The 26,963-nt window shown below is 35.5% G+C and overlaps 4 protein-coding genes across 5 annotated transcripts in view; all 4 read right to left on the bottom strand.

Moving 5' to 3' along the window:
- Positions 1-15,241, bottom strand: part of LOC114526063 — a 50,449-nt gene extending 35,208 nt beyond the window's left edge. The window contains exon 1 of the mRNA XM_028547561.1: positions 15,058-15,241. The gene's annotated coding sequence lies outside the window, so the exon portion shown is untranslated. The remainder of the gene's footprint in view (positions 1-15,057) is intronic.
- Positions 1-16,376, bottom strand: part of LOC114526062 — a 95,837-nt gene extending 79,461 nt beyond the window's left edge. Inside the window, exon 1 of the mRNA XM_028547559.1 lies at positions 16,360-16,376. The gene's annotated coding sequence lies outside the window, so the exon portion shown is untranslated. The remainder of the gene's footprint in view (positions 1-16,359) is intronic.
- LOC114526066 lies at positions 1,448-26,793 on the bottom strand. Of its 2 annotated transcripts, none has more exons than XM_028547565.1 (2): positions 26,376-26,793; positions 1,448-2,184 (listed from the first exon to the last, which is right to left on the bottom strand). In XM_028547565.1, the coding sequence occupies exons 1-2, from the start codon at positions 26,765-26,767 to the stop codon at positions 2,178-2,180; spliced, it is 399 nt and encodes a 132-aa protein (XP_028403366.1). In that variant the 5' UTR covers positions 26,768-26,793; the 3' UTR covers positions 1,448-2,177. The 2 variants fall into 2 exon arrangements, with proteins under 2 accessions (XP_028403366.1, XP_028403365.1); XM_028547564.1 differs by lacking the exon at positions 1,448-2,184 and adding an exon at positions 22,245-22,571.
- LOC114526064 lies at positions 2,283-14,830 on the bottom strand. Its single transcript, XM_028547562.1, has 2 exons — positions 14,763-14,830; positions 2,283-5,877 (listed from the first exon to the last, which is right to left on the bottom strand). The coding sequence occupies exon 2, from the start codon at positions 5,846-5,848 to the stop codon at positions 2,960-2,962; it is 2,889 nt and encodes a 962-aa protein (XP_028403363.1). The 5' UTR covers positions 5,849-5,877; positions 14,763-14,830; the 3' UTR covers positions 2,283-2,959.
- Positions 26,794-26,963: the final 170 nt, after the last annotated feature.

Here is a 26,963-nt window from a genome sequence, read left to right on the forward strand (position 1 = left end):
GATTTCAATATGATATTTTGGCGAACATTTTTTGAAATCAATTCTGTAAATGTCAATCCTTCCTAAGTTTTAAAGTATGATATTCATTCTTGTGCTTTTAGGCCAGTTTGCCGGCCTCAAACGAAATTTCAACTAAGCAGGGGCGTGGCAAACAAGCTAGAATTGGAGAGGGGTGTCGCGTAATGTTGTCCCACTTTTGATAATGGAAATGAAAATTTGTGTATGACATGGGTGTAGGAGATTGGTCAACTTTTCTATGAGTATCACGAGCTTTAAATATTCATAAATACTGAAACAAATGTTGTTGTATGTTTGTTAAATTTGCTTACAAATAACAAAGCAATTTGACCAACTTTTTATCATGCTGAATTATCAGGGGGTGTCACACCCCTCACACCAACCCCCTACCAATTGCCACACCCATATCGGCAAGCCGAGCTGGCCCGCTTGACACAACCACAGCCCGAGCTGACCCGGTTGCATGTGATCGAAACGTTTAAATTAACTATAATAAACTATAGGGAACGTGCCAGCCTCGCCCATGCCATCCGTCCCTTACATCATGACGCGGGTTCACATCACTATGCATGGACCTATTCGAAGTAGAGCAAGAGGCCTATTGCGAGATACACAAAAACGAGGCTAGTCAGGTTTTCTACTGCAAAAATTCCAGAATAATTTGTTTACTTCTAAATTTTGATTGAAGGAAACTTCGTCTTTTGTATCTGGTGACATAAAAAAAATATGATTCTGATATTGAAAAAAAATAAGATCTGATTATAGCCTGACTACACCAAGAAATTGAGCTTCGCCCAGGCTTCTTTCTCCTTTTTCAAAAGGTTTATGTACTTTATCTTCTAGAGGAGCTTCAAAAATTGCTTTAAAATATAAAAATGGAATGCTAAAAACTTCTGATAAAAGTGTGCCTGACAAAACGGGAAACTAATTCTAAAAGTAAAGATATCCATGATTCATCACTCACTCCAGCTATTTTAGTCCAGGTAAATCATTGACCTAAACCTTCCTTGTTACTCATTTCACTCAAGTCTCTGACTAAATTAAGAAAGATGAACAAAAATATCCTTCATTTTATAGCTTCGTTTTCCTGGGTACGAAAATATTTTCGTTTAGATTTTAATTTCTAATGGAAGAAATCATACTTTCCTATATAGCGACATAAAGACAGCTAACTTTAACGTTCAGCAAAATAACATGAACAATTGAAAATGTATTTCTTTTGATAGAAGGATTTTTCGTTCATCGTCTTCCGTCAGGAACAGTAAAGCAAGTAAAGAGCGCTATTATACTGAATTCCTGTGTGTAGAATAAACTGAACGCTTAACAAGTAAGAGGCTGGATATTCATGTACGCTTATCACAAGTACACAAAGGAAGTATGTGAATTAATCGATCTCACACGCAGATTATAAAAGGAGACAGCACTGAGGAAAATCTCTTGGATACAAATTATATTTTAAAAATATTTTTCTACCAATATCACACAGTTCAAACGTTTTTAAAAACTCGTGCGTTTCGCCGTTAAAATTAGAAATTCCGTGCTTAACAATTTACATCACGAAAGGAAAAACTAAAAAAAAAACGTTTCAACGATTTCCGTGGTTTTCGCATTTCAGTACGTTCCATAGCTGAACGTTTTAATTTACGCGTGGTTTTTGCATTTAAATAAGAAATCGGATTCTAAACTACTTACATCAAGAAAGGAAATCTTAGAAATGCTTTTCAATGTTATGAATTTTGAGACATTTGTTGCAATTTTTTTCTACGAACAGAAGGGAACGCGTTGATAGAAGAAAGAAAGGAGGAGATTCACTCCTAAAAAAACCAAGATTACCAACGTATCTGGAAGCTATGATCCTGCATTGCGACACCTTAACAAAATGTATGCCTGCACGGGTGAAAATAGCGATCAAATCAGAATCGATATAAGCAGCCCGTCTAAAGTTTTCAATCGTAAAATTAAGAAAATTTTGCACATCATTTGGGAAAGGATTAGGATGTAAACGAATAATATACAATGTATCTCCTGACAAGAACACCGCATTGCGAGTCGTTTTTGCACCAGATAAAGACCACCAAGGAATATCCGATAGATCAGGTAGAAACATTTTTCCAGTTGAACGTACAATCCATGTGTTGCCACATTTTATTTCCCACAATTCATAAGCTGAAACGAAGAAAGAAGAAAATAATAACATAACAGCACACCCATCAGAACTTATTGCCACAGAAGGGCCAGTAGTAAACCTACATGACGGTGTTTCCTGGTAACACAGTTTTTCGTTACAAATTCTTAAAATAGAAAGTTTCCGATCGCCGTAAATCACAAGAACTCCATTTTTAAACGCAAGGACACGTCCAAAATTTACAATAGATTCTTCATGTTGACTTTCTAAGATATTTTCACTCCTAGGTTCATAGCGATATTTAAAAACCAGACCTTCAAAGACCAACCAAAGATACGACTCTGACCACCAACATGCTAATGCTCGTTGTTTCAGTGCAACAGTTTGCAATGTTTTCCCACTATCCACACTTCTTATTGAAAGAACGCAATTTTCAAAACAGCACGCAACATACAAGGTGTCTGGAGAGAGTGCACGACAATCAATTTCGGCATTGTCAACAAAAGTAGCATCAGGCCATTCCAGATCGGATTTGAAGGATAAAAACAGTACTTGGTGGGGAAATCCTAAAGATAAAAGGAAACTCGTCGCATCTAATTTCGAAATGTAATTGACATGAGTACCGTATGGCAAAAATCCAATCTCTAACACGTCAACGATCTTTTCATTTATAAAATCGTACACCACTAAAGCTAAAGCATTTTCCAAATTATTTGCGAATGCTACACACTTTCTATTTTTCCACAAAAAGACTTTTGAAAAATATTTATTGGAAATAATAACTGTCTGACCAGATGGCAAACATATAATTCATTTTTATTTGACATTCAAGTCATCAGGCGAATAGCAAGGGGAAAATATTTGAAAGGAATTTTTAGTAGATAAATTCTGATAAACACGAATATTCTTGTTATCAATCTTTTCCAAAGTTTCAGAATTCAAGATATTCATGTATTCTAAGACTGTGGAACCGTATCTTTCATCATCCTTTACCCAAAGAAGAATGTACGAGTTACAATTACTAAACAAACAATAAACTCCTACCATACACATTCCAACTTCAACCAATAAATTCTTCCTTTTTACATCCCAAAGTTTGATTGACGATTCCTCTAATGTGACAAGTTTCATTCCACATGAAGAAAATGAACAGTAACTGATATCATCGGGGCCGTGCGTAATGAAGGGGACCTCTTTCATTTCTTTAATATTGATGCAGAACCGGATTGAATTGCATAAAATATATGAAGAGTCTGGAGAAAAGGCACAGAACAGGTAACGAGGTCCTATCGTAATTTGTGCCTCAAAGATAGTTGTAAGATCTGGTATTTTAAGAATTTGAACTTTGTCGTCTGGGAAATGTACGCAAGCAAGTATCGTATTGTCCGGTGAAACAATAAAATCAAAAATTGAATTGTCTTGAACCACAGCTTCGAGGACAATGCTTAAATTAAAATTGCTTTCACTTGTCACATATTCTATCCAAATCTCATTTGTCGCACCCAAGATATCCCTAGCTACACTTTTGGAATTGATGGCACCTTTCAAAAAATCAAAGTGCCCATTAGCAAGTGCTTGCAAATATACGTAACAATGATGTTTTTCATAAGTCTTAACAATTGGTGTCACAGAGCTAACTTCTACTATTTGGGAGAGACAAAGCTGTTGCATGATGCTCCAATAAATATCTTTAAAAAGTTTAGAACGGTACGTTCCAAGAATTCGCCTGAAAAAATAACTGTCCAGGCCATCAAAAAATTTTAGTTTCAAGAAGTTTATACCAACATGCACCAACCAATGAAATTCCTCTACCTCGCCTGAATCGACCAAATATTTCCAACCATTTTCTAAAGCGTACCTATTCTCGGCTGAAATTTGGAATTCTAAAACAGATTTCAAAGCATCTATCTCGCAGAATTGTTTCTTACAAGCACGCCAGAGACGTCTATTGCCGTCTTCAACATCTGCAACGAATGCATGTTCTTCATAACCGTTCAATGTCAGCCAATCCCATAATGACTTATGATAAACAGTCAGACATTGATCATAAACTGGAAGAATCTCTGACATTATGTCAAGAACCGCTTTACGAATTTTAAATTCGTCTTTAGAGAGACCCATGCATGTGAAAAGAATTTTTATTGGGACGGGCTCCATAGAAACGGCAACGACATTGATGAAACTGTTTAAGAGACATGAATTATCTTGCTTGAAATGTTGGAGGCCTATGTCTAAACGTTTGAACTGTTTTTCGTAATACCCGGAAATACCGTTGGAGATGTAATCACTTAGGTCGGGTTCAATTCCCACGCCCTTTTCTTTCAATTCACTGACCAAGTAATAAGCGTACAAAAACGATCCCTGACACTTTGAAATAACTGACCATATACTATAATCATCAAGATTAGGTAAACTATGACGAACGAAAAGTTCTATGTCGTTTTTGTGATCTTCGTCATCAGGGCGGATTTCCCACGGGTGAAGATGTTCAAGAATCTTTCGTACTTGTAGCTCTGGTCGACTTGAAATGAATATCTTAATCCAATCTGGCAGTTCACAAAACTTCTCAGATATCAACTCCAAAAATTCGCTTTTCTCGTCAGTTTTGCTCTCGTCCAAAGCATCAACGATGATCAACATTGGATCGTGTCTGTCAAGGGAATGGAGGGGGTCGTTCAAAAGAACACGAAATGCGTCTGAAAGCGAGTCACGAGAATGTTCACGACGAAGAATTTCAGTTAATTTATCACGAAATCCTTCAACATTATCACACATTTGACTGGCGAGAGACTGAAGGATTCTCTGAGGATTGCTGGAATCAGAATTTCGAAAGTCACAGAAATGGTGAGCTGCGTGTTGACCACGTTCTCTAAAAACCTCGCAAAGCTTTGCAGACAAAACACTTTTTCCAACACCTGGACCTGCAGTTAGGATCAAGACCCTGGATTCTTTACTCCCAAACCAATTTGAAAGTTTATCAAACAACCACTTTCTGGTGCCATCTTGAAATTTTCTACAAAGGTCACGAATCTTTCCAGCAAAGTTAAATTTAGCCAGTTGCTCGACATTCGAGAGATGAACATTTTCCACTGTCTTTCTTAGTTTGACTACTTCACTTTCAACTTCGTTTAATTTTGACATAAAATCATCCTCTTGTTGTTTCCACTCTTTTAATCTTTCAATATAACTTTCTTCTTCAGGGCTAAGAGGAGCCACCTTTAATTGATCAATATCATTTTGAGGAATTCCCAAGCTGACTAACGGAACAGAAATTTCTTGCCACAATGTTTCAAACGTTACGTTGTCCAAACCAGCAGTCGGAATATGACCATAGACTTCATTTCTGAACATTTTGACTCTTACAATATTTGCAGATACAGAAGTATCGCTGACTGGAGGCATCACATTCCATCCGGTGGCTGGTGCGGACAATCCACAAATATTTCGGAGCAGGACAGTCAATAGAGTAATATCAAAGTTGTTTGAATCTGGTGTACCAGATCTTGGGAAGAGTAGATCCCATTGCGAGGCTTTAATTACACTGTATCGTATTCTCTGCAAGGTCGCTCTGTTTGCATTCAATACGGAAGCTAAAGTGGAAGGTGGATGCACCGCATGCAAAGCATTTCTCAAAACATCTCCACCTTTATCTACCAACAAATGACATACCCTGGAATAATTAGCTTTGGCTTTCAATGAATCCATTGTTGTTTTTAGATATTAACTTCAGAATCCTAGAACCAGAGACACACACTGTGAAGATGATAATTTTGATAATACTGTTGTTATACAAAGGTATTATCAATTATTAGCTTTTTTAAAGTGATATAAACAAATAAAAAGCATTTTCACTTCGATTTGCGTCTCGTGAAAATATGGAGATCTATCTAATTTTCACTAATCAACTAGCCTGTGCAACCTCGTACCCAGGGTTTTTAACCTACGCTCCACGGCCCACGCTGCGGCGAAGACCCTGGTTACCGCTGGTCACGTGATTATCATTTTCTCCAAAAACTGGGGGAGAATTAAAATATTATTTAGGGTGGGGTGGGAAAGGAGCGTGTGTGAAAAATTGTGAAATATCCTAAAAGTTTCTTTACAATATTTCGCGACTTTACCTCGACATTGCTTGCATTTACTGTAAACGCTAAATGATCCAATCCTGTTTGGGGGGACACAATGTATCAAATCACATTTAGTAATCAAATTACAGATTTGAACATGCGTTTAAGTTCAAACGGGTCGATGCCTAGTAAAGAGACGCCAAAAAAGCTCTATAAAATAAAAGGATCGACGGCCAGCATTTCGCGTTGTAGGCTTTGTAATTGTAAAATCCGAAACACAGCAAGAATCTTTATCGAAAGCAGTGCGAAACAATCCTTCGAAACGCGGAGATTATTCTCGGTGAAAAGTTGCCGCAAGATAGCGACCTTCCTTATCGAATATGTGCGCCATGTGAGAGAAGGCTTAAAAACGCGGTAGAATTTAAGAGAATTATAAAAGAAACCCAGAAAACATTAACGGAAAATATCCGTGCCAAGCGTTGCCTAGAAATTTCACCATCTTTCAGTTTGGCAGACATAGATATAACCCGATTCATGCATGACCATAGCTTGCACTATTTTGACGCGGTTTCCCCTGGAGAAATGATGCAAGCCATGTAATGATGTGAATAATGAAAGAATATCATGGTTTAAGTTTGGCAGACGAAACTACAGCTGAAATTCCAGTTCAAGTAAGTAAATACATGTGATATTCTTCAAAAATTTAAATGCTCAATCATAATATTGGTATTCAATTATATTACCAGTATTGTGGTTAAATATTTTGGCATTTTTGCGCAATGGCATACGTAGTACATAGTACATACACAGTGCATTCATGCATACAAAATTCAGAAAGATAACGAAGATCTCATATATAAATATTTATTTTAAAACATAAGAAATATCTTGTTGCTCTGTATAAGAGTATTTAGACTTACTTTGAATAAAAAACTTGACTGTATTATGTCATGTTATTTATAGGGTGTCTTTCCAGGAGAGACAGTTGAAACCATATTAACACAAGTTCTCAGTGTGGCCAACAATGAGCTCATTGAGATTGCAAGGAGAAGTAACCCATCTGTCCTGAGGCAAAGAAATTATGTTGGTTTATCATCTCAGAGTTGGATGTCGGAAATTTGTAAAGTGATGGAAAGAAGATGCGCTACAGTACATATGATTTTTTACAGTCTCATGGAAAGCAATATTTAACCAGGAAAGAAGAATCCTGCCATGTGTTTAATATTCCATCCTGCTTGCACAAAGCCATGCATCTGCTAATGTAAGTGCCACTTTTGCAGTAAGTCCTTATTCTAAATTTTGTCAACTCTAAAAAATGACTCTAACATTTTTGACTGATGATAGCATTCTGATGCATCTGATATCTTATATCACACTCTGTAATTAATATCAAGTGACATTCAATCTTCATGCACCAAGAAATGGGTAATTGTCCCAACACTAAGAATCAAACAGGAAACAATATAGCAGATAGGTCTGAAGACAGGGAATAGCATAAGATGAAAGTGGGTTTTAGAAAACAGTTAATGTTAAGAAATCAATTATAGGACTTGCACAATGCCCACCAAAGCCTGAGCAAACAAAGTTGGCCATTCTATGATTACTTTGTATAAAAACTATACCCAAAATTTTCATGGGATATCTATGTGTTCATATAGTAGAAGTATGTCCATATGGTAGTTTCACCTTAGAATTTTAGACCATTTAATATGGTTGATTTTCCCTGCTAAACTTGTCAGTGTAAGATTAGCAGGTGAGATTTTCTGTTTTCATGGTAAAGCATAGTGCAAGATTTTTTGCAAACATGTCATTTTAGACAATTGTCTAGTTTTTCAACTGATGTAGCCTATATCATTACTCTGCACTGACCGCACAATACCAGATAGATCTTAGAGAAGACAGGAGTGCCATTTTACTATCAGTCAATAATGTTTTTAGTCTGTTTTCACTGTTGACAAGGTGCTGCACAATTTATGAGTATGTTCTGTTATAGCTAAGATATTTATCACTAAAATTTTTCTTTGTTCCTTTGAGGTTTAGTCATGTTTGTTGTATTTATACTATATCTTTCTATAGCTGGTTGCCGAGTTGAATAAGTATGGAATCTGCCTTCAACCTGCCAAGAAGTATGCTATTCTAGAAGACATTGGGACTCATTTTCTTGCTAGGGCAGTAGAATTGGTGAAGTCTGGCTTCAAGTTTGTGTTTGTACTGGACAACATCGACTGGGAGAAGAAGGCTCATGACACGAGACAGAGTATACAGAATCGAAGTGTACATGCGGTTGCAACTAGCATTGTTTTCAACAGAGTTGCTGACAAAAACCTACCTGACTCTGGTCCACAGAAAGATATTAGGAAATGCAATGTTCTTGATATTGTGACTGTCAACAAAGATGAACTGGAAGCAAGGAGACGTAGATACAGAGTGATTGTTGCAAATCTCTTGTTCGACTGCTTCGAGGCTTTCAAAATTTTTAAGCCATATGTGCCACAAACCACAGAGTGCATGTGTGCAAACGAAATGTCAGCAAAGTCAGAAGTCCTAACCATGCCAGTGTTAATGAAAGACGAGAAGAAATACTCTGATTGTGTTGACATTTTGGACCAGCTGGAGAAATGGGTATATGACATCTATTCGTCTGCTGGATTATGCCATTTGGCTAATGATTCAAATGAAGATACCATCCCTACCATAGGAGCCACCTCCAGACCAGATCAACCAGCTTCACATATCCCACCCTCTACGACTGAAAGTGATCCATTGCATGGTATTAAAATACCATGCTTTGGTGACCAGCTTACTCGTGTGCGAATGGCTGGAGCAAAAGATCTTCGTGCTGGATGCCATCTGCCAAAGCAAAGATTGGATCACTTATACCCATTTTGTATAGTCGATTGGCATACAAAGAGGATTTTTTTGAAGGTATATACAGTTTATTGACTAGCAGCTTTTCATGGCTTTTATTAAAATTGATGATTTGTCAGAATTGAGGCTAATTGTAGGATAATACTTGTTGGCACCACAATAGCTAATTTTATTTCTGGTATAGGCTTATGGGTATAAAGAGTTGAAAATTATAATGAGCTCCTCTATTGACTCCTCATTGCAAATATTCTGATTTCTGACCAGTATAAAACTACATTTTGGGTAGATAATCATTGTTGGACTTCATAATTAACAACTCTGATTGGCTAATTCTTTCTGCTAATAACTGTAGCTTTTTATACAACTGGCATCTAACCTAGATATGGCTTTCAAAGCTTAAGTAGGGCCATTCGGGTGTTTCTTAAGTGCAACTTAATAAATTAATAATCCTTTTTTCAGACTGTATTCAAAAAGCTGTACAAGAGTTCTGGTAGGGAGAGAGGTACCCTCAGATTCTTTCGTGAGAAGCTCAATCGGAGGAATGTTACAGTAGATGTCAAACACTATGAGGATTGTGAGCAGCTGTTTTTCAGTGTTGGTAAGTGTTTTGTAGTTGAAGCTCTGATGGAATTTTTCCAGATGGCTGATACAAAGCACGAACCAACTGCAAACTGTCCTCATAGTGATGAAGTCAAAAATGAGGATTACAGAAAGAAGTACATCATTGATGTTTTAAATAAGTTCCTCGACGAATATGTCTTTGAAAATGATGATGTTCCAAAAACTGATGGTGTTTGGTGTTATTCAGTTAATTTGCTGAGGTCCTTCCTGTTGCTTGCAGATATCAAGAATGCAGTTGCCACAGGTAATGGAAAGTACCTTTCAATCTTGCGGAAACAGCTGCTTGCACATTTCTTCTCTACCTCCGGATTCAACGAGTATGCCATTGAGATGCCAGTAAACATTTTGCAATGTCAAGTTTTATTGTCAGAAGCTGAAGCACATTGTTGCAAATGGGCTGCTACTGTGAGTTGGAAAGGTGGTGCTGGCAAGAACATCAAAATTCCTAGGATGCACAGCATAATAAGCTCAGGAAAAATGAGATTTTATCCTGTTTTTAAATGATTTAAAAACCTAAACCTTTATGAACCATGCTACACCCATACAAATATTGTTGGCATATGGAAGAATTAAATTAGACATGTAACATTTATTAGCATAACATATTATTATAAACTATACAAATCAAAAGTTGTTATGAAGAAATTGATGCATTTTGCATTTTATAAAAACTGAACAGCTAAGTAGAATTATACTTAAGTAGAATTGATAAATTGTCTGGGGCAAAACAATCAACATGAGAATACATAAACGTCAAGTTTATGTAATGCATTCTATCTCACTTTTCAAACTATTCTAATTTTGCCAAATGATATTTGTTTTACACCAGACAGTTTTCTCGCTTAAAAATGTGCTTCCATACAGTAATATTTAACAGTAAAACCTTTCTAAAACTGTACATAGATAAATACTTGTTATCTTTGTTGATGTGTGCAAGTTTAAGCACATGTCCATTGTATTCATGCCATAACATTATCAATTAACATCTGTAGAACTATTATACTTAATTTTAATGCATGATTGATTATTGTAAATTTCCCTAGTACTAATAATGTGAATAAATTAACATTTCACTCAAATCAACCTGTACACAATTAAAACAATCACACTTCAGCTTGCATACACTGTAACAGATGTGTAATGGCTTCATCAGAACTATTTGTTCTGCATCCAGTGAATTCAGCAGCAATTTTCCTGAGGCATATATTAGCTTTAGAACAATAGCTGCGCATATCATCATTCATTGCTAGCCTGTTCTTAGCGATATCTCGGTTATTGTAATATAGACAAGCCACTGATGGCTTGCCATCTCTGCCAGCACGTCCTGTTTCTTGAAAATAAGCTTTTATGCTGCATGGAGGAACAACATGAATAATCTGGCGAATATCAGGTATATCCACACCCATTCCAATAGCTATTGTGGCAAAAACCACACGAATCAGAGCTGTTTTAAAATTTCTTCTTTCATCATAAATATTTTACATGATCCTATTGGTTGAAAAAAGAAACAAACTGTAAAGTATTTGAACGAACTTTTTTCAACCAATAGGATCATGTAAAATATTTCAAAACAATGACGAATACAGAGACCACTGTCATCCCGCATCGTACGAAATATTTTTGATCAAAAACTATAAAAATATTGCCGTATTTTGTCATGTTAAAAGTAGTTTTAAATCGTAATTCGCATGTAAGAAGCGAGGAAAATTATCAGAGATTAGTTTACTATATTTTTTTATTAGTTTTGGTCAATATAATTGATGTATTTTTTCATAGTCTAAGTGGTAAGTTTCGTAACGTAAAAAAGAGCTTCCTACCTTATGTAATCATATACTAGAAATACATGCATGCAGAAACCCCTCGCCTCGGTTTAACAAAATTAGTTATTAATTAAGCATAGGGATGGTAACATGATTGTTAGAAAAATTACGTATGTGAGAAAAAGAAATTGAGAAAAGTGTGGAAAAATTTTTCTGCACGTGGAAGTACTGTAGTCATAGCAACTCGCAACGGCCGTATATTTTTAAAGAATCAAAGTTTACCCTCATATTTTTGTGAAAAAATGGCAAAAATACGACAAGATTCTTACCTTTTTCTGGAAGTTAAGTTACTCATATATAGTCAGTGTTATGGTAAATTATTTTAATTATTAATTACCATGAAATATAACATCGGACGTCTCATACAACTTCCGAAGTTTTATGTTATGCCTCGACTGGTTTTTGCACGGGAATGTTTTGATTTTCTTTTCTTTTTGTCATTATGAAAACGGAGTTTATAAATGAAATTATAATGTCGCTTATCACATAACACTTTCAGATTTATAGTGAAATACATTTGAGAATATTAAAGTTTTGTTTACCACAAAAGAATTACTTTTTAAAACTGTGGATGAAATATTATCAAGTGTAAAATCTTCCGACTTTATTATACACGGTGAATTCGGTCAAAAATTTGGTTATTTGTTAAACCGTGAAAAGTCCTGACCACATTCAAGTTTCCCTCTAATTTAATTAAAAATAAATATATTCTTTATTTTATGAAAACATAAAATTTATAAATTTCATCAAAATTTTGCAAAATGACAGTTATTTATTGACGTTTGAAAATACAAATTTTTGTCTCGACCAATCAAGAGCTTAGTGGTTCACTCTGGCGCATGCGCATAACGTAGAAGACCGTCCATGGCGTGAGGTCCATTGCATAATGGCGGACAACTTTGATTTCGCATTTGCACATCGTGGGTGTAAATATCCGAGCGGAATTAGTACCCTCGCACGGTGCTCCGCACCGGCTCGGGGATTATACATTACATTGACAAATTGCCGAAAAATTTTTCGGCCGCTAATTTGGGGCCGCCTATGCTTTCATCTGGTTTGTTTGTGGTGAATGAAATTGTGCAAACAATCTGTTTGAGGGGATTGGAAGAGAATTAACAGGAAAATATTGTTGGGAACCAAGAACGTGTTCGAAAAGCTTGTAGGCAAATCCACATAACCGTAGAGGAACATACACTATAGTAAGTGGATACTCATTTCTTTGCTCCAACAGACCTTCCACAATGGGCATTAAAATGGATTGAATGGCGTTGAGATCTTGCCCATGTCGAAAGACTTTACTGTAGAAAATGTTCTTTCTGTCTGGATTGCCAATGACTAATTTACAATCTTTTAACCCCAGGGAGTCAATAATGTCTTTATGTCTGCTCGACTAGCTGTTGCTGTCATGGCAAGACAGGGAACATCAGGAAAGAGTGCACATAACACCCCTAACTTGCCATAGTCCTCTCTGAATTCACTTCCCCTTGAATATATGAAAACAAATTATATGTTAGAATATCCCTCAACGTGTAAAATCCATCTTGATCACTGAAAGAAAGGGTATGCAAGAATGGTCGAAGTTACTTGGGAAGGCCTCTAAAAATGACACTTACCAGTCAACAATACAGCGAGCTTCATCAACAACAATCGCAACGAGATATTCTTGGTAGTGTTTGCTCAACAATAAATCTCGTCCGAATTTGCTGGAAATAAAACTTTCTGGATGTGCAAATATAATGTGATAATATCCGTCGCGTAATTTGTTCTCCTCGCACTGACTGAAATCGATATCAACAACTTCGTCAGCATGGATATCTTCTGAATCAAGCTCCAATTTCGCTTCCTTTGTATTAACAATAGACGCTCTAATTCCAGTTACGCTCAATCGAGATATTTGGTCACTTGTCAGGGAATTGAGAGGTGATACAACAATGACTATAGAGTCTACCGCTGCCGTAGAAACACCTTTCGATTTCCAACCAGTAAGTAAATCGCCTCTCAACTTGGATTTAGCGAATAAGAGCAGTGGCAAAAGATGAAAAATCAACGACTTTCCGTATCCTGTTGGCAGTACGCACATCACATCGTTTTTCAAATAAAGACGTTCGAGACAAAGAACTTGCTTTGGTTTCAAAATTATGTTTTGGTAAACACTATTTAACAAGGCAAATTCCAAACACAACAGAAAAGCAATGTAGTTCAACATGGCGGAACAATAAGAAAGAATGCTAGCGTAGTGGAAGCACAAGGAAACATGTAATATGAGATCCCCCCCTTAGGCGATAAAATACTAGCGTATCACGTGACCAGCGGTAACCGGGGTCTTCGCCGAAGCGTGGCCGGTGGAGCGTAGGTTAAAGACCCTGGGTACGAGGTTGCTAGCCTGTGCACAGACGCAACGCTCCCTCATAAATTACGTCAGTGCACAGGCTACTAATCTACTGGAGATTTGGGAGTGCTAATAGGCAGCATTTTTTAAATATTAAGAATAAATAAATAAATTGCCTACTTTTGCATAATATTCATACGTATAATATTTTAATACGATGGTGTAAAAAATCATTCTCGAGGACCCTGCCTGTTCAACCAACTTTTTAGCTGTTTGGATAGTTTTCTTTCAACGTATCTAACTGTAACTGAGTAAGCACATTAAAAATACTCTGTGCTACAGCTAGATACGTTGGAAAGAATACACCCAACTAACTGAACATTTTCTGGTTAAACTTGTATCAAACTACGTGGAAACGGAGCCTTAGGTACAACACATTAGTGCAAGCTAGGCTCGTTTCAGACGTCGAATTTTTCATGTGCCAAATCCAGTGCAAAATGAACTTAAGCAAAGACTTTATCTCATTAACATTAGGTTCGGAACATGAAAAGTCGATGCTTGAAAGGGCCTCATTCATTTCTACGCCATATATATGCAGTAACTTATTAAGGTTTGGGGGTTTTAGTATTGGGCTCTGCGTTTAAATTACTCTTGAACTAGAATTGTTACTCGTTGTAATAGCTAAGAACGAACAGGTTATAATATGGGAAGGAGACAGCTAAATTTCAGCCATTTAAAAATAATATAAAATATATACAAAATCTTATCAAGTCAGGTCCTATAAAACAAGGACACGTCTTTGAAATAACGGAATATCAACGGGGGAATGAGCTCCCTCGCGGATGCGTGGCTCTGGGACACACTACATAGGTTTTTCCTCTCATGTTTGTGAATGGTTCAAATCGTATCTTACTCACAGATGCCAAGCCACCGTCGTTTATAAACAAGCAGTCATGTGTAGAGCCTGTGAATGTAGGGGTCCAACAAGGAAGCATACTTCGGCCGCTTTTATTCATTATCTATGTGAATGTGAACAATTTACCCAATTGTATCAAGTCATGTAATATCTCTAGCTTTTACTATAGATCACGTAAAACTGTACTAGCTATAGGGAGCTACATTAAACAGATCTTTTACTATAGATCACGTAAAACTCTACTAGCTGTAGGGAGCCACATTAAACGGATCTTTTACTCAGTAAATAATTCGCACCTTGACTCAGAGAACTTCTCACACGAGTTGAATAACTTTGAGTTGTCCTCGCTGTAAACACTCAACCAACATTATACAACATTGTGTATAAGCAAAATAATGGTTGATCTCCTCCTAAAATTATAACAGAAACAATATTAAACAAGGATCCAGATGAAATGTTACACACAAAACAGGCACATCAAATGTGGTTCAGAAATAGAGTGTTTACACTAATACAAGAAAACCAGCTTTAAATATGTAAAAAGAGGTCATTGTTGAAAATCTTCAGACTGATTTTTCGCTAACGCTGCTCCAAAATCGTTAATCAGTCAATAATCACAAAATTTACGACGCGGACTAATTCCTTTCTTATATATATATATTAATTAAACTTTGTAGAAAACTTCACCCTCAAATTTTCTCTTGCACATCTGAGACTCTGCAGTTATTAAGAGCATTTACAATCCAGTCTAGAAACTTGTTTTCCTATGTGCACCCAACAGCAAAGCAGACATATTGTGCATAAACTAAATCATTACTTAATATTACATTGCTCTTATATGAAACACATGTGATGTGTCTTTTTGGAACATTTTGTGCAAAACATGTGAAGGTTTGGGGGCAGCAATTTAATTAGTGCTTTCTTATGTATTGCTCAGTTTTGCGAAAACATAATTGCATGAATTCAATAATCGAAAAACAACATTTGACGTTTACTGCTTGGTTATCTATATAATGGTGCTGTTTTGATGTTTTGAAGGTTTAGCTATAGTGAGGTATTAACTCTCACTTAAACTGTGAAAGTCTAACTTAATGCAACGGAAAGCAGCAGGAAAACGGGTAATTTCACTTCACCTTTACGACTGTGTTTGTTTCTGAAAAATTTGAAACATCAGCTATCATGCTTTACATTTAGGTCATTTCATAATATTGAAGATTAGGTCTGGCTAGCTCAGGAAATATTAAGACCATTGTCTTTATTACAATTTCCTCATGTATGGAGAAAAAACAAACATTACATGACACACAGTTACACAAAATGACTGAGACATAACTATGCTTCATGTGTGGGTGAGTGTTCATCACAAGATGATAAACATTAAACAGTTCATCAAGTGTTGCTAATATATTGTTTTTTCTATTAAAAGTTTGAAATATTTATGATGAATTAATAATGACTTATTGATAAATATTTAATGTTGTAGTTACCAGTATATATTACAGTACAAACTACCAAGTCTGTGGGGGAATATTGCAAAATTTAATACCAAATTGCACAAATAAATACACACTATAAAAACAATCAAAACAAAGTAATACCTTTTTATTCCAAGTACAACAGATCTGATATCAGAAATCTATTAAACGATGATTTTACCAGAGGAAATATCAGGATTTATTTGGTATTTTTATCACAAAGATATTCCAGTGTTTGGATGTGCGAGTTTTCATTTTTCACCACAAAAATCACATGACTGTCTGTGAAACAATTCAAGTATTCCTTGGCGTCACTGAATAAATAAAGTTAGTTTAGTTCAGGTTTGAAGGCCATGACACGTTTAATTATTTCGAAATATTTTCATGAAAGTTCATCGGCTTGTTCAGGCTTCAGAATAAAAACTTTTATAAAAGTATTTAAGAGTGATTTTTCTTGGTAAAAGTATCATTTTCTTGGAACTCATTTCCATATTTTATTTGCGAAATTATTGTTTACGAATTGCGACCAATTGCAGGTGATGATATTTCATATTTGCAAATTACTGTTTTGAAAAGACGCTCAACATTTCGCGAAGAAGCGATATTTGTCTGTTTAAAACGAATCATTTTGTTGAATGTTTCAAGCAGCAAATTCTAAGAACGGCTTCTCCAAGAACGAACACTGTATCTATATTCAGTCTATACAGCGAGGTTTATACTACAGGAAATTCCCACTGAGCTATATAATAATTCCTGGAGGACCGGCCACTGGGACTGGCTCGTCATTTTTCGGTAACTTCGCCGCCATCTTTTTGAAGCAAAAAACATGGCGGACTTCGCCCTTCTGCGCAACCGCAGAAGCTTTGCTGACGCCACTTGGTTCCTTTTGGCCATGGTATTTTCCACTGACCAGGCTCAATTATGAGCCCGCTACAGCAGTATTCTCCCCCCTGGTTTTTGTAAATAACAATTCTCTCCGATCCCCTGGTTTTTATATTTTTTTTGCCGTGAAATCTTTTTTGTTTTTGAAATGTTTTTTGGTTGTTTTTTTGATATTTTTCGCACTGACATACAATAAAGTTTTATTTTACGATGAATACAAGTGATACACGCTGTTTTTGCCAGTGCGGGAACAAATATATATTAAAATATGGAAAAATGTGGACCAACTAAAGATTTTAATACTGACACGAACTGACAGGTTTATTATTTTATTTTCGTAATAATATTTTTGTTACTTATACATTCCAATATAAAAGTTTACAAATGTTTGAATGTTTTGGCACTATCCTCGCATGTTTTAAAGACAACTAGGAATTTATGGGCAACAATTAAACCCTGAGCTGTAGAATTTCGCAGGAAAAATGTAATCAGTATTCAGTATGTGATGTTGTCTTCAAGACTTTATACCTATGCACAATCCAAAATCCAAAGAAACAGAGGCCAAAGCTGAGGCAAAATGCTGGGCAGCTGACTAATACTAAGTGCAGCAATATAGTTTCAACCAAGAATCATATTTGCATAATATACTTTTCATTCAAGTCATCAATTTGTACCTTAATAAACCTTAATAGGCTTTAAAAGTTTTCAGCATTCTCTAATTGCATCCCTGGACCCCTGGTCATAGTAAAGAATAACATTTATCCCTCCATAGGCTCCACTGATTAGCCTAATGAATATAATCCCTTTGGAGGTTGATACCATAAACAGAAAATTACAAAAGTTGCTGCAGATTGAAGACACACTGCGCAGTCAATGCATGTTTATATTTATTTCATTAATTAATAAATATGACAAATGGTATAAAAACACCAGCCAACAACAAAATCAGATAACATGAAAATGAAGAATAATGCACAGTCATAAAATGCATGAACTTCATCCTGAAAAATAAAAATGGAGATATGATCAAGATTTATTTACAAGGTGCAAGAAGCTAAAAAATAAATTAAAAGCTGTGATAATTGATCATTTCACTTTGGATTTGACAAGGTAAACAAGATGATATATTAACTAGGCTTTAACAGGGCTCACTATCAGAGGGTGGAATTAATTTACACTGTTTACAGCATCTTATTATTTTGTATCAACACCCTGAGGTCATGTTAATTGATGTTGGGTGGGATCAATAGAAGAGTGATTATAGTAGACTCACTGGGGAATGGTTTACCTATTAACATTGATGTTTGCTATCATGAAAACAACATAGACCAAACTCAAAAGATTGACACTGCCAGGAATTTAATTTTCTCCCCACACAAGTTAAGAAAAAATGATAAAATTTGGGTATATAACCAGTGGCGTAGCCAGCCCGACAATTTAGTCATGCTATGCTAATATTTTGGTGTTCATTAACAGTGAAAACAAGGAATTTCTAAAGAAATGAATAATGATAATAACATAAAATTTGCATAGCATGACTAAATTGCCAGGCTGGCTACGCCACTGTATATCACATTGCATTGACAGCACTGTAATGTCCCAAAAAGCGAAAATAGTATCTTTGCTGTTTGTACCACACGTTTTAATGGATTTATTGTCCCAGAGGCTTTGGTAATCAGTTTATACTATAGTCCAACTCAAAAGGCCAAAAAACGAAATTGTTTATAGTAAAAAAAGTTGAAAAACGGCTTACCTCAGTTACCTGGATGTTATAAAATAAGAGCAAAATGAGAAAATTCACTCTACCGATAAGTGAATTAAGCCATTCACAACGTCAGACGCAGAGCACGAAGCTACGTGTCCTTTCCATTTGTTGAACAGGGAAAAAGAGAAACACTTTCATCCATTTTATATGAAAAACAAAAAATATATACCGAAAGCTGAAAATATTTTCATAAAAATCGGGAGGGTGATGGACACAGTTTTTCACCTTGTATCGCGGTATGTCAGTGGTAACTACCATGAGCAAAAGGAACCAAGTGGCGTCAGCAAAACTCAAAATCCGCCATCTTTTTGGCTACGCTTTTTGGTGGCGAACCGGTCCTCCAGGAATTATTATATAGCTCAGTGGAAATTCCTCAGTTTTCCTGACATTTCAACCTTACCGGGGGTGAGTTAGTGTTCAGTGTTTCAGGATTAATTAGTCTTAGTATTAAGTTTACCTTTGTTAATTGTTAGTATTGCTGATTGCCCCGGAAACATTTGCTCAACTTATATATGATATACAAACAACATTTTTTCTCCTGCGCATTAAATCACAAACTGAGTGGAGCCGCCAAGCAACCCAATAATTTCAAGAATTGCTTTTCATGTTTCAAATCCAAATACCATGAAAGCAAAGACAACAATTTTATCAAAGTTAGAGAGCTTCTCAACGTTTTGAGCGTTCTTGAAAAATTTAACAAATAAACGCGCGCACGGATTTCTGGTATGGATTTCTATTTGCGTTGGAAATCATGCTTTAAGAGCTTAGCGCGAGATCAACTGGTATATGCCACAAAAATGTCTTATTGTGTTTTTGCCTTTCAAAATCCTTATAAAGAATTTTAACATATAAACTACATTAAACGTATTATACATGTTTATGGTTTAACCTGAAATACAGGACATTTTTCATGTTGTAGCTTTTTACGAAAGTAATGTAGAATGTATCATATAAGTACGTAATAGCAAGAAAATTCTACAACAATAATTATCTGAGTAGATCATTTGAGGTAAAAATATTAAAAGATCAAAAACAATTAATAAAAAGTCACTGACTTAATAAAAATAATAATGTAATAATTATATTTATCACATTGTATCCCCAGGCCCTTATTTATAGTTTGAAATATTCTCGGTATACATTTTCGGTATGATCTTGAATTGATAATCAATTATTGATAAATATTTTAGGGTGTAGCCGTAGGAACGAGAATGCTGAAAAATTTAATATAAAATGATTTAATATCACACAATATAAACAATCAAAACAAAGTAATACCTTTTTATTCCAAGTACAACAGAGAGCGGATATCAGCGTGTTTTACCTGAACACTGACATCATGCTTTCAGGCAGCTTTTATACCCATGGGTAAGCTAGTAAATTGTGAAATAGATTGAAATATTCAGAATATACCTTTTTATTCCAAGTACAACAGAGCGAATATCAGAAATCTATTAAAAGATCGTTTTACCAGAAGAAATATGACGAATTAATTACTTTGTTTTTTGACCACATAATTCATAAATAACAATTATCAAACCAGTGACAGTTTTCTGTCTGTGGAATAAATTCAAGTATTCCTTGACGTGCAAGTGAAATTCCTCAGTTTTCCTGCCTCGTCGAAGGTCCGGGCGAGCAAGCGAGGTTAATAAATTTATTATATGGCATAAGGCATATATTTACAGTTGAAACAAACAAGAAATGCGTGAATTCGTATTAGTAGCCTGGTACCACTGCCTGGTACGCATTTGATAAAAAAGTACCAAAATATTGCATTATTTATCTTAGCTAAAACTGACTGGAGCCATCTTACTAATTTGAATAGCAATTAAATTTGCCTTTCAGAATTAATTTGTGCCATTTTCATTCTAAATTTAATACAGAAAAACAGAAGCAAACATTGGGTGATTGCGATGTCAGAAGCAGTTTTAAAAAAATCTCTCTTAAACATAACAGTTTCGACAAAATGACGAGCTGCTTTTTTATTTTCAATTCGTTTGTTTTTTCCAGGCTTACAATTAATGCAAACTGGATCGTTCTTTGAACAAACACATTCTTTGTCAACACCGTCCATTCCCGTTACAAGAACATCGAGTCATATTTAAACTACAAGCAACTATACTTTTATCTTGTAACCTTACGGTTATACAATAATATAAATATTATATTTGAGAAATAGGAAACTACCACCGCGAAATCACTGAATGCATCGCTGATATTCACGAATCAACATTTAATCACACAATTTAGGGGCAGATTACATTGACCGGGATAGCACGTTTGTCCAGCAAACGATTACATGAGTGATTTCAAAATGATATCTTGGCGAACATTTTTTGAAATCAATTGTGTCTCGTTTAGCCTCAATAATTTCAATCCTTCCTGAGTTTTATATTATATTCATTATTGTGCTTTGAGGCCAGTTTAATTTGCGGGCCTAAAACGATTACATGCAAACTCCTACCCCGGCAACTTAGCAGGGGCATGCCAAACGAGCTAGGATTGGAGAGGGGTGTCACGTAATATTGTCCCACTTTTGATAATGGGAATGAAAATTTGTGTATGACATGGGTGTAGGAGATTGGTCAACTTTTCTACGAGTATCACGAGCCTTAAATATTTATGAATACTGAAACAAATGTTGTTGTATATTTGATCAATTTGCTTACAAATAACAAAGCAATTTGACCAGCTTTTTATCATTCTAAATTATTAGGGTGTGTCACACCCCTCACACCAACCCCTCCCCAATTGCCACGCCCATATCAGCAAGCCGAGCTGGCCCGCTTGACACAACCTCAGCCCGAGCTGACCCGGTTGCATGGAACCGAAACGTTTCAATTGATTATAATAAACTATAGGGAACGGGCCAGCCTCGCCCATGCAATCCGCCCCTTACATCATGACCCGGGTTCACATCACTGTGCATGGACCTATTCGAAATAGAGTAAGAGGCCTATTGCGAGATACACAAAAACGAGGCTAGTCAGGTTTTCTACTGCAAAAATTCCAGAATAATTTGTTTACTTCTAAATTTTGATTGAGGAAACGTTTTTTGTATCTTCTGACATAAAATATGATTTTCATATTCGAAAAAAATAAGATCTGATTATAGCCTGACTACACCAAGAAATTGTAATAATAATAATAATAATAAAAAAAAAATAATAATAATAATAATAATAATAATAATAATATAATAATAATATAATAAATATAATAATAATTAATAATAATATAATAATAATAAATAATAATAATAATAATAATAATAATAATAATATAATAATAATAAATAATTAATAATAATAATAATAAAGATTTATTAGCATATTCCACAAAGTGGCTCTTCTTACGCTAAGATTACAAATATAACTAACTATAACTATGTGTATATACAATTTAATAGACTAAACGCATGCATTGACTTTACTAAACAGTGAGTCTTTCTGCCGCTCTATTGTTAAAATGAGCCTTGGCTAATCTTATAAAACTAGAATAGTTATCACATGATTTGACATCCTCAGGTAAAATATTATAAACTTTAGCGCAACAGGCTTGAAATGTACCGTCTTCCAGGGGAACCTTTAATTTGTGTTCACCTGGAAGTTCTACTTCGCCAAAGGCTTCTTTCTCCTTTTCCAAAAGGTTTATGTACTTTATCTTCCTGAGGGGCTTCAAACAATTACTTTAAAATATAAAAATGGAATGCTAAAAACTTCTGATAAAAGTTTGCTTAACAAAACAGGAAACTAATTCTAAAAGTAAAGATATCCACGATTCATCACTCATTCCAGCTACTTTAGATCAGGTAAATCATTGACCTAAACTTCCTTCTTATTCATTTCACTCACGTCTCTGACAAAATGAAGAAAGATGAACAAAAATATCCTTCATTTTATAGCGTCGTTTGTCTGGCTACGAAAATATTTTCCTTTAGATTTTAATTTCTAATGGAAGAAATAATATTTTCTTATATAGGGACATAAAGACCTTTAACTTTCAGGAAAATAACATGAACAATTGAAAATTTATTGCTTCAGTCACAGCGTCATTTTTATGTTTCTTTCAGAGCCTTTTTTTACTCAAAGCGGGAAAACATGTAATAATGATCCATGTTAATTATAGAAGGATTTTTCGTTCATCGTCTTCCGTTAGGAACAGTAAAGCAAGTAAAGATGGCTATTATACTGAATTCCTGTGTGTAGAATAAACTGAACGCTTAACAAGTAAGAGGCTGAATATTCATGTACGCTTATCACAAGTACACAAAGGAAGTATGTGAATTAATTGATCTCACACGCAGGTTATAAAAACACACAGCAGGAAAATCTCTTGGATAAAAAAAATATATTTTAAAAATATTTTAAAAATATATTTGTACTAATATTACACAGTTCAAACGTTTTCATAGACGTATTCCGTGTTCGTTAAATCCGTTGACTGTTATATAAAGTTAATTGGCTTTTTTTAAAAAATATATATATCAGACATTTGCGTGCGTTTCGCCGTTAAAACAAGAAATTCTATGCTCAACAATTTACATCACGAAAGGAAAAACTAAAAAAAACGTTTCAACGATTTCCGTGGTTTTCGCATTTCAGGACGTTCCATAGCTGAACGTTTTGATTTACACGTGGTTTTCGCATTTAAACAAGAAATCGGATTCTAAACTACTTACACCAAGAAAGGAAATCTTAGAAATACTTTTCAATATTATGAATTTTGAAATATTTGCTGCCATTTCTGTCAACGAACAGAAGGGAATGCGTTGATGGAAGAAAGAAAGGAGGTTGATGAGGAGGAAATGGACTGCTAAAAAAGAAAGAATAACGAAAGTAACTGGAAGCTATGATTCTCCCTTCCGACACCTTAACAAAATATATCAATCCACGGACAAAAATAACGATCAAATCAGAAGCGATATAAACAGCCTCGTAAAAGTTTCCAATAGGAAGTTTATGCAAATTTTGCACATCATTTGGGAAAGTAATAGAAAGTAAACCAGAATTAGACGATGTATCTCTTGTCAAGAACACTGCATTGCGAGTATCTTTTGTACCAGATAAAGACCACCAACGAATATTCGGTAGATTCAACTCTCCGGTTGAACGTACTATCCACGTATTGCCACATTTTATTTCCCACAATTCATAAGTTGAAATGAATTCAGACAATAATAACATAACAGCACACCCATCAGAACTTATTGCGACAGAAGGGTCAGTAAACCTACATGACGGTGTTTCTTGATAACACAGTTTTTCGTTACAAATTTTTAAAATAGAAAGTTTCCGATCGCCGTAAATGACAAGAACTCCATTTTTAAATGCGAGGACACGTTCAAAATTTACAATAGATTCTTCATGTTGACTTCCTAAGACATTTTCACTCCTAGGTTCATAACGATATTTAACAACCAGACCTTCACAGACCAACCAAAGATACGACTCTGACCACCAACATGCCAACGCTCGTTGTTTCAGTGCAACAGTTTGCAATGTTTTCCCACTATCAACACTTCTTATTGAAAGAAGGCAATTTTTAAAACAGCACGCAACATACAAAGTGTCTGGAGAGAGTGCACAGCAATCTATTTGGGCATTGTCAAGAAAAGTAACATCAGGCCATTCGAGAAGAGATTTGAAGGATAAAACACTGAGTACTTTGTGATATCCTAAACATAAAAGGAAACTCGTCCCATCTAATTTCGAAATGTAATTAACACGAGTATTACAAGGCAAAAATCCAATCTCAAACACGTCAACGATCTTTTGATTTATGAAATCGTACACTACCAAAGCTAAATCATTTTTCAAATAATTTGTAAATGCTACACACTTTCTGTTTTTCCACACAAAGACTTTTGAACAATATTTATTGGAAATTATAACTGTCTGACCAGATGGCAAACAGATGTAATTCATTTTCATTTTAACATTAAAGTCGAAAAACGAATGAGGCGGGGAAAACATTTGAAAAGAATCATTACTACACAAACTCTGGTCAACACGAATATTCTTGTTATCGAGCTTTTCTAAAGTTTCAGAATTCAAGACGTTCATGTAATCCAAGACATCCCCGATAATCTCCCATGACGTGGCCAAAGAAAAATGTACGAACTACAATTACTAAACAAACAATAAGACCGCTCATCATACACATTCTCAACTTCAACCAATATATTCTTGCTTTTTACATCCCACACTTTGATTGACGTTTTCTCTAATGTGACAAGTTTCATTCCACATGAAGAAAATGAACAGTAACTGATGTCATCGGGGCCGTGCGTAATGAAGGGGACCTCTTTCTTTTCTTTAATATTGATGCAGAACCGGATTGAATTACATAAAATATATGAAGAGTCTGGAGAAAAGGCAGAGAATTCGAGAAAAGTTCTTTTAATAGTAATTTGTGCCTCAAAGATTGTTATAAGATCTGGTATTTTAAGCATTTGAACTTTTTCCTCATCCACATGTATGCAAGCAAGCATCGTCTGGTCCGGTGACACTAAAATATCAAAAAGTGAATCGTCTGTAAACACAGTTTGGGGGACAATGCTTAAATTAGAATGGCTTTCCGTTGTCACATATTCTATCCAAATCTCATTTGTCGCACCCAAGATATCCCTAGCTACACTTTTGGAATTGACGGCACCTTGTGAAAAATCAAAGTGCCCATTAGCAAGTGCTTGCAAATATACGTAACAATGATCTTTTTCATAAGTCTTAAATATTCCTACCAGAGCTAAGTTGTAGCATTTGGGATAAACAAACGTGTTGAATGAGGCCCCAATAAATATCTTTGGAAAGTTTAGAACGGTACGTGCCAAGAATTCGCATTAAAAAAAGATCGCTCAACTCATAAAAAAATTTTAGTTTCAAGAAGTTTATACACACAACGTGCACCAACCAATGAAATTCTCTACCTCGCCTGTATCGACCAAATATTTCAACCATTTTTAAAGCGTACTATTCTCGGTGATTTGGAATTCTAAAACTGACTTCAAAGCATCTATCTCACAGAATTGTTTCTTACAAGCACGCCAGAGACGTCTATTGCCGTCTTCAACATCTGCAACGAATGCATGTTCTTCATAACCGTTCAATGTCAGCCAATCCCATAATGACTTATGATAAACAGTCAGACACCCATCGTAAACTGGAAGAATCTCTGACATTAGGTCAAGAACCGCTTTACGTATTTTAAATTCGTCTTTAGAGAGACCCATGCATGTGAAAAGAACTTTTTCTGGGAGGGGTTCCTTAGAAACGGCAACGACATTGATGAAACTGTTTAAGAGACATGAGGTATCTTGCTTGAAATGTTGGAGGCCTATTTCTAAACGTGTGAACTGCTTTTCGTAATATCCCGAAATACCGTTGGAGATGTAATCACTTAGGTCGGGTTCAATTCCCACGCCCTTTTTTTCAATTCACTGACCAAGTAATAAGCGTACAAAAACGATCCCTCACACTTTGAAATAACTGACCTTATACTATTATCATCAAGATTAGGTAAACTATGACGAACAAAAAGCTCTATGTCGTGGTTGTGATCTTCGTCATCAAGACGGATTTCCCACGGGTGAAGATGTTCAAGAACCTTTCGTACTTGTAGCTCTGGTCGACTTGAAATGAATATCTTAATCCAATCAGGCAGTTCACAAAATTTCTCAGATATCAATTCCAATAATTCGCTTTTCTCGTCAGTTTTGCTCTCGTCCAAAGCATCAACGATGATCAACATTGGATCGTGTCTGTCAAGGGCATGGAGGGGGTCGTTCAAAAGAACACGAAATGCGTCTGACAGCGAGTGACGAGAATGTTCACGACGAAGAATTTCAGTCAGTTTATCACGAAATCCTTCAACATTATCACACATTTGACTGGCAAGAGACTGGAGGATTCTCTGAGGATTGCTGAATCAGAATTTCGAAAGTCACTGAAATGATGAGCTGCGAGTTGACCACGTTCTCTAAAAAGCTTGCAAAGCTTTGCAGACAAAACACTTTTTCCAACGCCTGGACCTGCAGTTAAGATCAAGACCCTGGATTCTTCACTCTCAAACCAATTTGAAA

Source organism: Dendronephthya gigantea, unplaced genomic scaffold (assembly GCF_004324835.1).
Source record: "Dendronephthya gigantea isolate DGI-Jeju-01 unplaced genomic scaffold, DenGig_1.0 000037F, whole genome shotgun sequence".
NCBI classification, from domain to species: domain Eukaryota; kingdom Metazoa; phylum Cnidaria; class Anthozoa; order Malacalcyonacea; family Nephtheidae; genus Dendronephthya; species Dendronephthya gigantea.